At 40.6% G+C, this 17,470-nt stretch overlaps 1 protein-coding gene across 1 annotated transcript in view; it reads left to right on the top strand.

Annotated features, from left to right (window-relative positions):
- The window catches only part of ext1b (exostosin glycosyltransferase 1b), a 148,885-nt gene that overhangs the window by 114,554 nt on the left and 16,861 nt on the right, over positions 1-17,470 (top strand). The window contains exons 4-7 of the mRNA XM_088010397.1: positions 773-892; positions 5,983-6,115; positions 9,307-9,425; positions 14,273-14,368. Coding sequence (XP_087866523.1) covers positions 773-892; positions 5,983-6,115; positions 9,307-9,425; positions 14,273-14,368 — 468 coding nt within the window. The remainder of the gene's footprint in view (positions 1-772; positions 893-5,982; positions 6,116-9,306; positions 9,426-14,272; positions 14,369-17,470) is intronic.

Below are 17,470 nucleotides of genomic sequence, written 5' to 3'. Positions count from 1 at the left end.
AAAAGCAAATTAAAGTATCTCCCAAAATGCCAAAGCCTTCCTAGAGTTACAGAAATGAAGGCTTGACTCTTGACCTGAGCTGAATCCTGAGTGACAGGACTTGACCTGCTGCTTCAAGCATCAACATCTCAAGTGTTGCTCAAAGGTAGAAATAGCAGATTCATGAAAAAACATTACTTAAACATAGCTTAAATGTTCCTTTGCCACATCTGAAGTTAAACTTTCTTCAACTTTTGTTACGTTTACAGGTTTTTAAAGTCACAAAAAGAGGGGAAACAATAGGAAAACCTTAAATACAGGCTTAATCTTCCTGACACAAATGCCTTGTTTTCACTAAGCGGTGCAACACGGGTCCATTTTACAAGTTACAAGATACATAGGGGGTCACATGTGTCGTTACATTAGTATGATACAACATTACCTGCACGTGATTTTATTTTGTTTTATGTAAAACAAAATAAATTTGAAATTTACTTGTTTACACTTTGTAGAGAAGGAAGTTGCGCTCAGTGTCTTATTCAGAGGTTTTCATGTTGTTTCCTTGAATAGTTTTTCGTGCAGCGCCTCCACAGGTGAGGAGGGGAACAGGTTTTTCAATTAGTTTGGTTCTTTTGACACAATGAGGTGAGAAATCGAACTGCAGCAGCTGAAACGAACCCTACTGTATAGTAAAGTATATTTCCTAGTTAAACAGTGCCCTGTAGTTTGTTTTTCATCTGTTGAATGTCCTGCCTGTGTTTGTGGCATGGCTGAGCTTTGCTTGTTTTCACAGATCCCGACCACGGTGCGCTCCATCCACCAGGACAAGATCCTGTCGCTCCGACAGCAGACTCAGTTCCTCTGGGAGGCGTACTTCTCCTCTGTGGAGAAGATAGTGCTGACCACGCTGGAGGTGAGGAGTCGAGGCACGCATCCAAGCATATGCTGCGCACACAGAGCCACCTGCTCCTTTGGCCTTCTGTGTCCTCCTGTTCTCTGCTGCTTCCTTTCTCATCAGTCGTTCTCTCAGAGGGCTTCGGAGTCACTGCAGACTCCAATATAAAGCTGGAGTACAAACAGAAGGCCAGGCTGAGGTTTAAACACAGGAGAATGGAAATACTGAACACTTTGATGAAAAACCTCTTAGGAAAATGATCTGGTCTTCATTTAATTTTTACTCCTTTTGTATATTCATTCAAGATATACATTTAAAAAAAGATTTTCAAGGAAATCTCAGAGCTTTCTTGTTAACTTGACGGATTTAATCCAGTGACCTTAAAATCTTATAGTGCTCAGAATAATGTTTTATAACTCTATCAAGGAGGTAGAATTGGAGGATGGAGGTTCTCTACGATGATGTATTAGGGTCGTTTTAGATGGGGAAAAAGGAGTAAATGTACGCTAAAAACTCAGACATTTTGAGAACAATCTCAGAAAATGTCTAGAAAAAAAAACAAGAAAACTTGCAAGGTTGAAAAGTCGAAAATTTGGGAGAAAATAACTGACATTTTGAGATAAATTTCCAAAAGTCAATTTTTTTTTTATTTTTGAAACTCAGGAATTTCCCTGTTTTTTTTTTTTTGTTTTTTTTTTTTTTAGGGAGACACGGGGGTATTATTTATTTATTTTACCTATTCTCAATTTTTCAAGCTTAAAATGTTCCTTGTGTTTTCTAGAAGGTTTCTGAATCTAAAAAATTTGCTAGTAAATTTTTGACTTTTCAAACTTTTTTTGACCGACTTTTTCTCAGGATTGATTTGTATCTACAACGGCCCTGATACATCCTCGTAATTTTTAGATTACCAGTTTCTTATAATCATCAGAGGATCCCAGCAGCGATTGTTAGTTTTCAGGAAGGTTTCAGAAAGATTCTTACTCTTTTTTTTTCTCTGCGGTTAATAGAAATGCCTCCCCAGTTATGTCAGAAAATACAGGATAATTCTCAGTTTTAAAAAGAAACTCAATGATAAAGTTTTATGTCGTAACGTTTTGCAGAACAAAATGTTCCAAGCCTGCTGAGCTCATCTGGACATTGTTGAAAAACCTAAATGAAATCTATCCATCTGGTGCTTTGGCGTTTCTATTAAGGACAGTTTTGTTTACAGAGGCTTCATAACTAATTTATTTGCTGTTTTTGTTTATTTATTTTGGATATTTAAAATGTCTTCCAGTTCCAGTTTTAAATGTTCATTAGAATTTAAAGTTTAGTAATGTTTGAGAATGTGTTCTTGCTTTGTTTTGCCATCAGCACTTGAAAACAATATTATCGTTTATCGCAATAACTTCTGGGACAATTTATCGTCCGGCAAAATTTGTTGTTTTTAGCACAGTAAATTCATGTTGTTGTAAATATACAAACCATAGTTTTATGTTTTATGTTTGGATTGCAATATTTTTAGCATTTTAAGCAAACATTAGTCCATTTTACTTTTACGTTATCTTTTCATCCGTCTAATTTAACTTAAAAGCTTCAAATGAATCTGTTTGACTGACAATATACTACAGAAATATGCTTCTTTTGTTATTATGTGGGCTTATTCATCAAATAGTATTTAAATCCCCCCATTTTTAAGCAGGTGACTCATTCTGTCTAACTTACAGTCAGAGAGAAAAATCTTGATTCGCCTCTTCTTTTCTCTAAAGCAGTCTGATTTTTGTGGTTCAGTATCCTCTGTTGAATTTACCCCCCAGTTATTTGGGGATAAATTCAGCTATGTACAGATCCAAACGGCCCATTTCCACCCACTCCCAGAGCACACAGCCCAAGCTGCAGCCTCAAAGTCAAACTTTTGATCTGCCTCTACATCTCGGGTATGTTTGCTATCAAGCCTCGCCTCCCTGCGACCGATCACACACACCGAGTCAGAGGAACATCTCCATATGTCAAGGCGGCCAGACACACATGGCAGCACCGGGGCACGACCCTGCCGACACTCCGTCACTCTGCTGCGAAGTGCAAGGTGACACTGCGACAGCTTCTGACTCACTGTGTGTGTTTGGCAGGGAGTGTTGTTTGCTTTAACTACGCTGCCGGCTGAAAGCTTAATTCTAACTAATTGTTCTGCAGAAAAAGGTGCAGAAAGAGAGAGAGAGAGAGAGTGGAAGAAGAAAGGAAAATAGGATCACAGATGACATTATGCAAGATTAGAAATGCATAAAAAAATACACAAGAACACAAATAAATTCCTTTTTTTGAATAAGAAAAGGATCACAGCATTATATCTGGATTCTATGCGAAATGCGTAATTGTCGGGTTTAAACTTTGAATAGATAATTCTGACACATGAATATACTGATCCAAATCACTTTTGTTTCATATATGGGAGGCCTATCATGCTGATTTTATATTTTTGTACTTCCATCTGGGTTTCTGCTGCTGCTAAAAACAGCAGTAGAAAAACACACCCAACTGTTTTTGGTACAAACAAAGTTTATATTTTTTGGTGTCTGAAAATGAGCTGCTATAAAAATCTACAGAATGTAACATCACAGATCAGCAGGAACTGCCTGTTACCTAGCAACAGTTCCAGCATGTTTGGTCAGCTCGTTTTGCTGCTGTATGCGCTGTACAATGGCTACTGGAAAAGACAGATGTTTCATTGTTGACTTACCATCCTGCATTCTTGTTGGTTGTGCAAGAGGCTCTACTAATGCTTTTCAAAGATGTACGGTAGTATAATTGTGTATCTGTTTGCAGCCATTCTCACGTGTGAGCTTAAACGTTGAGTTGGTGGGTGTGGCCAGCAGCAGCATATTTGGATTTAAAGTGACAAGACGCCCTAAAATGTATGATTTTGTGCTAAACATGGTAATAAAGATGTTTTGTATAGACCAATCCTAACCTGTTCAGGGAAACATAATAGGTCACCTTTAAAGCAACTTCAGCATTCATGGATTTTCTTGCAATTTAATTGGTGCTTTTGAGTCCTGATTTAATTGCACAACAGGACAGACATTACAGTTTTTCATAGTTTGACTGAAGGGCAACACAGCGAGCCAATCATGCAGTGTTTCCTGTCAGGAAGTGGCAACATTTCAACCAATCACAAGGTCAGTATCGGTGGACCTCGGCTGCTGGTGCACCCATTAAACTCACCAATTAAAGTCGAGTCCGCAGAAGCAGGATTTATCTATCATGCTCTAATTGGTTGATTGTGGCTGGTCTGAGGTGAGATTGAGTCGTCCATCATGTCCGACTGAGGGCCGCCGTCGGGGGAGGAGCCGCAGCCAAGCGAGCCGAATTGCCCGTCATAAGGTGTAAAAGGCTGCGGGGTTTGAAGGTGGCAGGACGTTTTTTTATAGAGAAGTCGACGGGTTTCTGAGGTAATCTGTTTTTCCGAGGCGAACCGTTATCGACTGCCCTCGGGGACGGAGCTCGGGAAAAGTAAAAGAAACTTCCAGTGCGCTTGTTGTTCTCCGTTTCCTCACATCACTTCCCCTCTGTGATGAATTTTTGTTTTGCTTTGTCCGTGTTATTGCAGCAGCCCGCCCTTCAGCTGTGTTATTAGCTTTTAACAGTGAGAACAGCAATCACAACGCTCACTCTCTGCCTCCTTTCTGAGCTATATATCCGCCTTTTTGAGTTTCCACGCCAACAGCCAGGCAGCTCCTGATTTAATAGCAGCTATAAAACATGGCTGCAAACCTGTGTCTGTTTTACTGAAGCAATTTAGCGTGGCTCAAGGGCGCCGCGGCAATATGTCTGCACGTTCTCCCGCCTGTTCAGCAGGAGCCGGGGAAAACGGTGGCCATTTTCACGTCTGACCGTTTGACTGACTGCTCTATTTGGGCCCAGAAAGGATCGAGGCAGGCCTGACAGACTGACGCTTAGATACAGCTGATGACTCCGTCTGCATTGTCCGGCTATCGCGCCCCAGACGGACCGGCGCAGATGCCGCTGATCTAACCTCAGTTTGGCTCGTCTGTGAAATATTACACAAGAACGCACATTTATTTCAGCTTTGCTTTGGGCTGCAGATCTTCAATAGCTGCTTTTAAGGCGGCATGAGGCAAACAGTTCAGGAGCTTAGCTATGCTTTCATCATACTTTTACGCTGCTTTTGAAATGTTTATTCAAGGTGGTGGAAGGTGTGGCAGAGGGTTTTTTGCATTTTAAGCAATTCTTTGGAACAAAGGTGCAGATTAGCATTTACAAATACCAAAATCTGAGGTCAGATATGCAATAAATACATTTATTGCACAAAGAACGGGCAGACAGTGGCTTTAAGGGTATTTACTAGGAATGCACTGATCGTGTTTTTTCACTTCTGATACCAATATATGAGGTTTACCATGTCTGACAGAAAAACTGAGCTGAATTGACTTAAAATGTTTCTTTTTTTAAACATCTTGAGGACACAACGAATAAACATTTACATCACAAACAACATTTATACAACAAAAGCAACGCCACAAAGCTAACCATCTGTAGATAAACGGCAGGATTTCTCCTTTAAGTCGTCAGCTGACTTTGAAAACACTTGAGTAACATTCTGCTGTGAAAGCAGGAAGCTGTAGCTGCTTCACCTCCTTGTTGTGTGAAAACTCATCTCTGTGTGAAACACTTTATTGGAGTGATTACAAGGCTCATTGATGGTCCTTTATGATTTCATACAGTGTAATCTGAGAGGCTAACAATCAATCTTTTCATTCACTCGTGTAATTTTGATTTTTATGTGCTCTCGGGGACGGCTGTAAAATGTGTGAAGGGGCAGTTTTGTGTTGTTTTTCTAACCGAGTGAATCAGAAAACCTTACAAATTAAAAATACATTTCCAAGATTCAGAGAAGCCAAGCTATGAAAATTAAGATGAAATGGAACTTTTTCTTAGGAAATGGCAGGAGATTTCCTCTTGAAATCATGCTGATGTTAAAGCTTTTATGTTACGTGGTTGTGATTATACCAAAGAAAAGACCATCAAAGGTCTGTGCTGAAAGTAAATATCAAGCAGAGTCATTTTATTCCTAGAATCTTAGTTGTTGTTGGGGTTTTTTCTGTTTGCAGATCATCCAGGACCGAGTGCTGGAGCACGGCTCCAGGAGCAGCCTGATGTGGAACAGCCACCCTGGAGGCCTGTTTGCCTTGCCGCAGTACTCCGGATACCTGGGAGACTTCCCCTTTTACTACGCCACACTGGGTCAGTAACGCACAAAACCCAGAGCAGCATTAATACAGCAGAGGAATTATACAAAATTCAGACTTTATGCTTCCATCTGCTGCTTCTAAAGAAGTTATTAATAATTTTGGGAATAAGTTAATGTCTAGTTGGTTTCTGGGAAACGAGCTGTTTCAAAAGCCTCCCAGTTGTTAAGTCACCTTTGACGGGCAATGTGCCGTTACCTAGCAACCCAAGCAGAACCCCAGCACATTTGGTCAGCTGGTTTTACTGCTGTATGAACTATACAATGGCTGCTGGAAAAGACAAGTGTTTTGTTCTTGACTTACCACCCAGAAACCACTTGCTGCATTGTTATTGGTTGTGCAGGAGGCTCCACTTCTGCTTTTTAAAGATGTCAGGTAAAGATACCAACAACTGTTGTTGCCAAAAAATTTGGCAACCACAGGTGTGGGTATTTTACAGTGAATTAGAGACTTTTTTTTTTTTTTTTTTACATAATACACATTTCTGAGACTTTAAAGGGGCAGGAATGTTTCTCATGGTGGGCTTTTTCTTTTTTTAATGTCAGAAAGTGGCTTTTTCCATATAAGCATCTTGAGATGCTGGAAAACAGAAATTTCTCATCCATCCATCCATCCATTTTCCGTCACCCTTGTCCCTCAGTGGGGTCAGGAGGGGTCAGAAATTTCTCACTCGGGTCCCATATTTTCTCAAACTGAAATCAGGAACCAACATTTCCTGTGAATTTCCTTCCCTTTCTCTTTATTAGTTTTCATCCAAGAAGACGGTTTCCGTATCATTTCTGTTCAAATCCAGCTGTGGCTCCTGAACTTTGTCTGATTGGCAACAAGAGATGGAATAAAGTTGCTGCTGCTGCGGCTGCGTCAGGCTTGTAGCGGGGTGGACGAACGGGTCCGTGACGGATGTCTGTATTAGTTCTGCTGACACTCCAACCCGTCCATCACTGGGTTTAAAGTCAGCAGTGCTGCGGCGAGGCCAGATTCCTGCCGCTACGGTTCAGCAGAGCCGATATTTCCCCACACCGCCACATTTCTGCAACCCTCTCCATCCCTGACTTCCTCACTCCATCATCATCCACTGCTGCAACACACACACACACACACACACACTGCAGAATGAACTCAGCCAGGTTTTACTCCGGATATGGAAATGGATGGATGCGGTGACAGGCACAGATTACAATGGCTGCAGCTGAATTTGTTTGTCAAGGAGGAAGCAATTAAACATGGATGGGCTTTTAGGAGACAAAGTGGCTTGTCACTGATGGGTAAATGTGTGAAACCAAAGCCAGATCATTTGTTTCTAGCTGGCTTTTCTTCTTCCTCTCTTGGAGCCAGAGCTGCTGACTCTGTCGTTCACAACAACACTCAAACTGTAGCTGCGTTTCCATTACAAACAAATCTTTGTCAACATTCTGCTAATGTTTGAAAAAACACAATTTTGCAACTGCAGTGTTTCCATTAAATAAGAAATGAAATTAAAATCACATGTGAAAAAGCTTGTTCACATGATAAGTCATTAAAAATCCTGGCAGCAGCCGATGTAAACATGAGATGCATTCAGCCATCAGAGGAGACGGCGGCGTCTCATTCAGGCGTTGGAGCGACAAACCTCTTCCCCCTGCATCGCTTCGGGGAAAATGTAGTCTGCGATTTTACAGAAGGATTTTGGACTCAACATGTTCAAATGACACGACTTTTTATGAATAAAACAAACAGACGCTCCTTCATTGTGAGGCTTCACCAGCTTGAACAAGTCAGAGATCGCTGCCCTAATCCTGTCCTCCATGTTATGATGCTGCATTGAAACTTGATGCCAGAGTACAAAAGCCTCAAAGCAGCCTGGAGTGTTTCTGCAAACTTCCAGGAAGTGAGAAGCGTAATGTGCTCATGAGGCTGATAAAAGCCACCGAGTATCATGTGCCACAGGCAGAAAACGGCACGAGAATCCAAAGTTTAGCAACCCAGACAATGAACTCTGCAGGTTCTGTTTGGGGTTTCATCAACACCTGGCAGCTCTAGACTCATACTTGCAGATTTCAGAAAGTCTGCAGAGGAATCACAAAGATTACAAAGTTTGAAAACCGCATATGTTAATCTTCTCAGAAATTGCTCAGTGGCAGAGACGAGTCGTCTGACGCTATCTCCTCCCCGCCATGCTTTGCTGGTTTGGGTTAGATTAGATTTAAATTAGGAGACGCTGGACGCCCTTTATGATCTGTCTGCCTCCGCATCTTTTCCTCCCGTGTTTTCAGCTTCGATTACTCTGCTCCAGCAGGAAGTCGGGTTGAATCTAAAGTCACACCAGCGGTCGGTTGTCTCTTTATCGAGCTGCGAGATGAAATATTTAGTGATCAGGAGATTCAGAGTTTTTCCAAACACATTAACATTGTTGAATATTTTAAAGTTGTTTTGAAAAATGTTCATCCCTGCCGGTTAAACTGTTTGTATTTGTTCCCGCTGACAGCCTCGTCTCCACTGAAAATAGACTGAAAGATTTTGAGAACGAGCCTCTAGTTTTTGTTGACAATCGGAATTATTGACTTTAAAAAAGCTATTTCTGAAAAGTTGCTTGTAAGTTGCTGTACTGAAACAAATGACGATAAAGACTGATTCTGATTCTGGTAAGCTGGAACAAACTTTCAGAAAACTGCAAAACAGCTGAAATACTGAGTGCCTTTAAATATAGCTTGAAAACCCACCAGTTTAGAGTCACTTTTGAATCATAATCAGTGAAACATTAACCAACAATCTGAAGTGTAGCGATGGCACTTGACAAAATGTAATGTTTCAGTTGTTGACTCTTCTACGCCTTTGTATTTTTATGATGTAAAACACTTTTAAATGCCTTGTTGCTGAAAGGCACTATACAAATAAAATGTGATCTGATTTTGATTTTCACTTGCTGCATTGTTGTTGGTTGTGCAGGAGGCTCCACTTCTGCTTTTCAAAGATGCACAGTAGTATAACTGCCCGTCTGTCTGCAGCTGTTTTCACGTGTAAATGTTGAGTTGGTTTGTGGCCAGCATCAGCTTATTTGGCCCTAAAATGTCGGATTTTGTGTAAAAAATGTATTGAACATGTTTTGTATAATCCTTGGATCCAAACCTGTTCAAGGAAGCGTAACAGGTCACCTTCAAGGTGTCAGTCAGAAGCATTAAAGACTGCGTGTTTCTGTTTGTGTTTCAGGTATTAAACCGTACCCCAAGTTCACTGCAGTCATCCACGCCGTCTCCCCTCTGGTGTCCCAGTCCCAACCCATTCTCAAGCTACTGGTAGCTGTGGCCAAATCCCAGTACTGCGCTCAGGTAAATATTTGCCGTTATCCTCGAACTCTCGCGCCGCATTATGCGGCTCACGGCGGCCCGCTCCACGATTGCATTTTCCAAGCGGAGCAGAACAGCAGAGCTCATCCCGGGTCTGTGTGTGCTGTGAATTAACTCTGGAGGATTGAATTAGAGCAGCAGTTTGCAGCCGGGGTACATCTGTCTCCATGGCAGCCGAGCCCCCTTCAGCACAGCTGGAGATGGCGTGTATTGATTCCCCAGCTTGCTCCTTACCAAAGCGGGAAATGAAATGGAATTTGCTCCTGGATGGCCGGGTTTTTTCTGTTTTTTTGTGGGAGTTGAGTGTGTGTGTGTTTTGGTTTGTTTGTGCAGGAAACAGAGTGAATGAGAAAGTAAATCCAATTCAGTATTTATAGTTTGTAACAGTAGTGAAATATTCAGGGTTCCTATGGTTTTCAGGTCAAAACTCCACATTTTCAGGGTTTTCTTTCCCTTTTAGGCCGAAACACAAAACTTCACTGTAAACGTATTGGAGATGCTCAGAAAATGTTCTGACCTGCAATATTAAACTGGAGGATGGATGGATGAATGTACTAAGAGACAAACAGGCTGGTGGAAAAACTGGTAGCTGAACAGACAAATTGAGAAATGGATGGATGGATGAAAGACTGGGTGGATGGATGAACAAATGAAAGAATGGACAGATAATTGAACAGATCCCTCATACAGGCTCCCTCTGGTCTAATGAAGGTAGAGCCAGGATTATATCCAGGAGGGCAAATAATCTGTGTCTCTTAGGGTTCATTCACACCAACCATGTTTGGTCCACTTTAATCAAATTCTGGTTCGTTTGTGTAGAAGGTCCGGTTTGTTTGGGATGGCGTGAATACACAATCAAACTCTGATGTGGACCAAAAAGTGAACTCTGAAGTGCTCTGAATGCATATATGAACACGAAGCGGACCAGAAACCGCTCCAACAGAAGGAAGTGAACTGTACCACAGAGCATTCTGGGTAAATGCAGTCAGAACAAACGCACAAGTCTAGCGCTAACAGGAGAAATGCCTCATGGTCTTTTACCAAAGACAAAAGAGAAATCCAACAAGCGCTAAAATCTGACGCTACTCCATTTTGTTTTTCGTTCCGTGAAGAAGGAAGCGGCACTCATGTCTTCTTCAGAGGTTTTTCTGTCGTTTGCATCAGTAGTTCTTGGTGCAGCGCCACCACAGGCGACCTGGGGAACTGGATTTTTTGAAGGGTTTGATTCGTTGGACTTATTGCAGTGAAAGCGAACCGATCAACGATCTCATAAAATTAACAAAATCGGGGTTGATTTATCGGTGTGTCCCTATTTTTTTGTTCCAGATGCTACAATGCAACAATTGTATTAATTATCAGAATAATTGATTAATCGATAACTAGTTGCAGCCATATATCAGTCTCTCCCCAGCTTTCTGCTTTGATGGAGCTGCTTTCCTGATTGCCTTCTCCAGGCTGTGCGTGCAGAGTGGAGAGCCGGGTGCACAGCGAAGGGGGGCATTTCTTCCTCTTATCGCACAAAAAGCAAGCGGGGAGCTGCTGTGCTACGAGTGAGGATGAATGAATGAACGGTGAACACCGGAGGGTAAAACTGGACGACAGAAACGTTGTGAGGAGCGCTCTGACTCGGCAGACCTCCTGCTGCGAGTTTTGCAGTTTCCTCCTGCCGTCGTTTATCCGGCGCACTCAGACAATACTTCGCTGTCGACATCCACAGAGGGCGGCGAGCCGACAGAGACTCCATCTGTCTTCCTAATCAAACCGCAGTAGAAGTGTGTGAGCGCATTAACACCCGTCTGTGTGCAGCATACCTGTTGTTATCTCTCTGTGACAGCAGTATTTACCCCCCCATTAGCTTCCTGAAGGATTTATTTTTTTGTTATCTCCATTCACTGAGAATAGGGAGACGATTTAGCGATTTATCAAACAGGTGTACATCATCTTCTTCCTCTGCCAGTGACATATTTTGCACGCTAACTCACAGCTGCTGCAGCCTTATGGGAATACCTCAGCACACATCCAAATATCTCCCAGCACATTGCTCTGCAGGTCCAGTCAGGGATCAGAGTCCCCCCGGGGCGAGCCGCGGTGTGTGTGACGTCGCTGCTGCCTGAGTAACACGAAGCTTTATTGATCGCTGCAGGGAGATTCCTGTGGTTCACCTCCGGTGGGACTGGGGACGCCTCTGAGCGGAACCAGGATGGGAGAATGTGCAGCCTGGCTGGAGGACATTTCAGCAGGGCAGACGCAGACTGAATGGGAGGCTGCTGCCGTGTCCCAGAGTTTGATTCACCTCAAACCAGGAGATAAACGGGCTAAACAGGAATGCTGAAGTCAGAGAAACTCCCCCAACACACTATAATTAAGGCTATTTTACTCAGACAGCCATTATTCAGACGATTAATCAATTGTTCTGATGATTAATCAATTATTCTGACGATTAATCGATTGTTCTGATGATTAATCAATTGTTCTGACGATTAATCAATTGTTCTGATGATTAATCAATTAATATGATTTTTAGAAATTGGCACTTTCTGCATATTTTTCATCTAATCACAAATACAAATAAGCAAATAACACAATTCCTTTTTTAAATTAACCAAAATAAACATTTTTTCCCTAAAATTCAAGAACATAGCAGCTAAAACAATACTTCCAACACCAACGTGTAAAACATCTGTTAATTATGTTGTTTTTTAATTGTATTGGATAAAGAGATTTTTTACTGAATTTAAACTACGTCATGTGAGGATTTCTGGGTAGAACATTTTTACAGACAGAAGATTTTTTGTCCATCTTAAATGCAAAATGCAAATATTTTTGTACATTTTGGTGTTTTGTACATTCTGCAAATGGCATTTGTTTGAGTCTGTATGCTCCAATTAACGATTGATCGATTACTGAATTAGTCAGAGATTATTTAAATAAGTGATTAATCATGATTAATACGATGAATTGTTCCAGCCACAACCATAATTATAAACATTATTGTTTCAGAGAATGTTTTCTTCACAAATCCATCCATCCATCCACCCATCGATCCATCCATCCATCCATCCATCCATCCATCCATCCATCCACCCACCCACCCATCCATCCATCCATCCATCCACCCACCCACCCATCCATCCATCCATGCATCCATGCATGTATGTTGTCTTTGTCTGATCTGAAATGTGCAACAGAAAATGTGAAAACATGATTAATCTCTTAGGCTGGAATGTTTTCACAGCATTTTACATCTTAAGCAACTGAAACATAGAATTAAGGAACAAATTAAGGCGGATTTAATTCTACATCAGACTAAATTTACAACTTTAAAAACATAATCCTGCTGAAAAACTGTAAAGCAATAAAAAACCTACATGAAATAGACACAAGCAATTACGGGAAAGAACCACAAAGTACCAGTTTGCCCAGGGGAAACTAAACTCAATAATGCAGGACATACAGTTGATACCGAAAGTCCTTCTGACGACTAAAGAGCAAAATAATTTATAAAACGATTAACACGAAACCCTGAGAAGAAGGAACAAAACCAGGAACACAGAAGCAAAGACATTATTTAGCTTTTATTTAGTAAAAACTCAGAGCAGACAAACGTTTTGCAGCCAAAGAAATGAGAAGAGTTTTTTTGTTTTCTGTTTAAGCCGTCTGGGTCGGCCTGACCTAAAGGACAAACATATTTGATAAATCAAGAACAGCACGACTCTGACCGACTTTAACAGCACTTTGTCACGGTCTGCATCTCCATATCATTTCTCACCAGCCTTCTGTGTGACTGTAAACGTCTGTGTGTGTGTGTGTGTGTGTGTGTGTGTGTGTGTGTGTGTGTGTGTTTCTGATTAAATATTAATGAATCCTGCTGTGGTAACTCAGTGAATCGGTTGACCTGCAGGTTGCTGCGTCGTTGTCTGACTCATCTAAAACATGACATGACCGCAGCTGGGGGCGTGACCTTTGCCCCCGACTGGAAAACGTCCTCGGACGCCGTGATTGGATCGTTTCCTGTCTGTAATGTTGACGCTCCTGCTGCGCGGTGATAATTAGAAAATATTTTATCGTTTCGTTTGCCCTTTGCGGCTCTTTAACATTGAATCAACTCGTAACAAGGTGACATTTTCTGGCTGCGAGCCTCATAAATGTCGCGTGTTTCGTGGTTTAGATCTGTAGGTTTGGTCCTCTGAGGTTAAAACAGGAATAAATTATTAAACATGCACAGAAAGGAAATCAGCGTTTCTGACTTTAGTTTTATTTCATTGTTTGTCTAATTCAGCTGGTCTTAATTAGTTTTTAGAGTGCCTTTGCTACTTTTTATTCGCTAAATATTTTCACTTTTGTTATTTTGTATTAGTTTTTTATATATTGTTTTGATTTTGCTACTTTTTATTAATTATTATTAGTTAAATATGGTATCATTTTGCTAGTTTTATTAGTTATTAAGTGTTTTTGCTAGTTTTTAGTAGTTATAGTTTTAGTTTTTTCATACTTACACTGATTGGTTTATAAATACTCAACAGAAGGTGCAATTTAAATAAAAATCAGTTATTGAATCTGGAGTTTCCTGTGGAGTTGGGAGAAACGCAGCGCCGTAATTTACCGATAGCCGACGTAAACTGCTTATGTGGGGAGAAACAACATCTATTTCACATCGGCTTGAAAGGCAGATGAATAGATTCACACACATAAAAACAAAGGATAATAGATCTATAATTTAAGAGTGTTTTCGTTCTTTTGATAAAAGTTTTAAAACTAAAGTTTTCCCCTTTAGTTCTAGTTAACTAGAGCAACTTTACATTAGAAAAATGTTTTTTTCTGTCTTCCAGATTATCGTCCTGTGGAACTGCGACAAGCCGCTCCCGGCCAAACACCGCTGGCCCGCCACCTCCGTGCCCGTCATCGTGATCGAGGGAGAGAACAAGGTGAACACACACACACGCACACACACACACACACACACACACACACACACACACCCTCTCTCAGATGCCTCACAGGTGTGATTGCTATCATTTCTAATTACATATTCCCAAATGGTAAACCTACTGTATCTTTATTCACTCTGGGAGTTAATGAGTTTCGATTTGTGCCGCGCTGATCCCATTAAAAGACAGTTTTAGTTTTAATTCAACCTCAGTAATGAGAGTTTTACACTCTGGAGGAAAATCCCTCCTGTGTGTCGGACCCAAGCTTCAGAACCACGAAGCGTTTATTTGGTTTGGATTCACATTTTTTACCTCAATTATGATCTAAATCATAATCAGGAATCAACTTTAGTTTGACTGGTATTTGATTTTAAAATCCATAAAATAAAAGAATCGGCTGAAAACTAGTTGGCCAACAAAAATGATCTCCAGTATTTAATCAGTTTGACAAAATATTCTCGTTACTCGTCACTTTAACATTATTTTTACTATTCAATAAGCTGATATTTAATATTCATTATTATTAAATGACATTTAAATAATGCATATTATTATTTATTATGTTATTGATTATTTATTTGTTATTCTGTGTTTACTGCTTTGAGGCAAAACTAGATAAAACCAAGTTTTACCTTCTACATAGGGGTAAGACTTTCTGGATATTTCCCATTTAATTATTGTTCAAAACTTTATGGAAGTTTTATTTCTTGTCATATTAGTAAGTTCATACTAATATGACAATATTAGTTTAAAAAAATATTCAAAATGAAACTTTTCATTTCTAGATTTAAAAAATAGTTTAAATACATAAAATAAAGCAAAAATCTTTAAATAAAATTAAAATAAAAAATGTTTTTCTTAGGTTTTTCTTTTCCTTTTTTGGTTTTGATCCTTAATTATCAGAAAAATATGCAGGTTTTTCTTTCAAATCGTTCTTGTTCTTGTTTAATGGACCTCTAATTTCTCTGGTTTTGTTATATTTATGCTTGGAATAAAAGCTGGATTGTTTTAAAGTTCACCTTTACCAGGATTTTCTGCAGAGTTTGTGATTTAAGAAAACCTTAAACTCTCCAGATCTTCATCAGTGAAACGCTCAGAGCGGCTGCAGTTCTTCTTCATTTTGCCTTTTACCTATAAAACATGTTTGCAGAGTGAGATTACCTGGAGAACATGTTTACCTTTCCCACTTTTTGTTTATAAATCCCTCATCTACTGAGGAATTGCTCAGTTTGTTGAGTTATAGATGTCGAGGCTTCAGACTCACCTGAGTGGAAGTGGTTTCCTCTCCGCTGTCAGTCAGCCGGCGGCGGCGGCGGCGGCGGCGGCGGCGGCGGCGGCGGCGGCGGCGGCGGCGGCCGGGTTTGTGGTTTTCCTCCCCTCCTCGTGACTCTGAGTGGTTTCTTCCAAGCTGTCAGTCATAACGGGAGGCCGAGCAGAACCAGCATTCTGCCTGTGTGTGTGTGTGTGTGTGTGTGTGTGTGTGTGTGTGTGTGTGTGTGTGTGTGTGTGTGTGTGCGTGTGTGTGTGTGTGTGCCAGGCGGCCTGTGGTTTGTTGTGATTGTGGTGTTTCTGTGTTTACTGCGGCGAGCCAAGCTGTGTTCTTCCCCCCACAGAGGGAGACGCAGGCAGGCCTTTCTTTTCTCCATCCCTTCTTTATCCTGCAACTTCCTTATTTCACCGTCTTCTTTCATCGTTTTTCTCTAGAAAATAATTTATTAGCAGAGCAAAGCGGTCGGTCTGGTCCAGATCAGACCGCCGTGCTTTTCTACCCAAAGTGACCAAGTGGACCAAACCGAATCGCTGCAGCCGTTTGACCGAACAGGAAGGTAGTGGGACGGTTTAGGAAAAATAACGCCAAACTAGATTACGTCATCTTTCTGCTTTCTACTGGCCAGGAAACTCGAGGTTTGTAGAGCGAAGAATCCACATCCTCCAGCACACGGACACTGGTTAACTGAGGATATGTTACATTCATTTGGAGAAGATTAGACACTGCAAAAATATAAAACCTTACCAATTTCTTTTGGTCTAGTTTCTAGTGCAGATTTCTCAACGTGCTTAAGGACAAAACTGACATAAGTGACGTTTTATCAACATATAGAGGCTGGTTTTAAGGCAATAATAATTCCTTAATATTAATGAAAAAATACTTGTTCCACTGGCAGATTATTTAATTTATCACTTTTTTTCCAGGTTACAGGTTAATGGAACTAGTACATTTTCATCATTATTAATAATAATAATTATAATAATAATAATGGATTTTATTTGTCAGCACCTTTCAAACACCCAAGGACACTTTACAACATTAAAAACACAAATTAAACAGCAGAAAACTGCTACAAAAACACAAAATAACTAACAAAATTAAAGAGATGAACAGATGAGTTTTAGTTGTGCTTTAAAAGTCAGAAGAGAGTCAATTAAGGAGTTATTCGCTTAAAATAAGCCTCTTTATCTGGTTAAAATGTTACTTTAAGTTTGTCTGATTTAAAATGTTCCAAGATGTTTGAACTAGAAATTAAATCCAAATCACTTGGTAAGATTTTGTGTTTTTACAGTCCAGTCAGAGGATCTGTTAAAAAAATGGCAGCCATTTACATCTTATCTTTGAAGGAATTTTAGGAGATGGATTTTTGTCATTTTTGCACAAACTTGAAACTGGCATTGGCTGCTTTACGAGTACAGAGCAGGGTACAGTGTTGGTGAGGTGGGAGGGATTTCTGTGGTTTCTTTTGTTTTTGTTTTGTGATGTTTACATAAAAACCAATAAAAAGAGCTTCATTAAAAGCTACCAGAATTGCACATAATGTAAACATTTGCACAGAAACACAACGATTAAACCCTGCATAACCTACTTAGACAGTTTCTCGGCTAAAAACTGAGTTTCACTTCTAATATGACTTCCTGAAACTGTAGTTGGCCAAATATACGATTCCCACTTGTTGCTAAGTGTCCGGTCGGCTGGTCCTCCCTGTCCTCTCTCCTCCTCCGCTGAGGAGGAGCCGGACCGCTCCAGGCAGATTCCCGCTGAGAAGACTCCTGTTCCTGGAGAGCAGCACAAGCCCCAGGCTGATACGCCTCACTTCTAACGTTACA

Source organism: Poecilia mexicana, unplaced genomic scaffold, assembly GCF_051168715.1.
Source record: "Poecilia mexicana isolate PSO_F unplaced genomic scaffold, ASM5116871v1 scaffold_11, whole genome shotgun sequence".
NCBI classification, from domain to species: Eukaryota; Metazoa; Chordata; class Actinopteri; order Cyprinodontiformes; family Poeciliidae; genus Poecilia; species Poecilia mexicana.
This window is presented reverse-complemented; position numbering and strand designations above follow the sequence as displayed.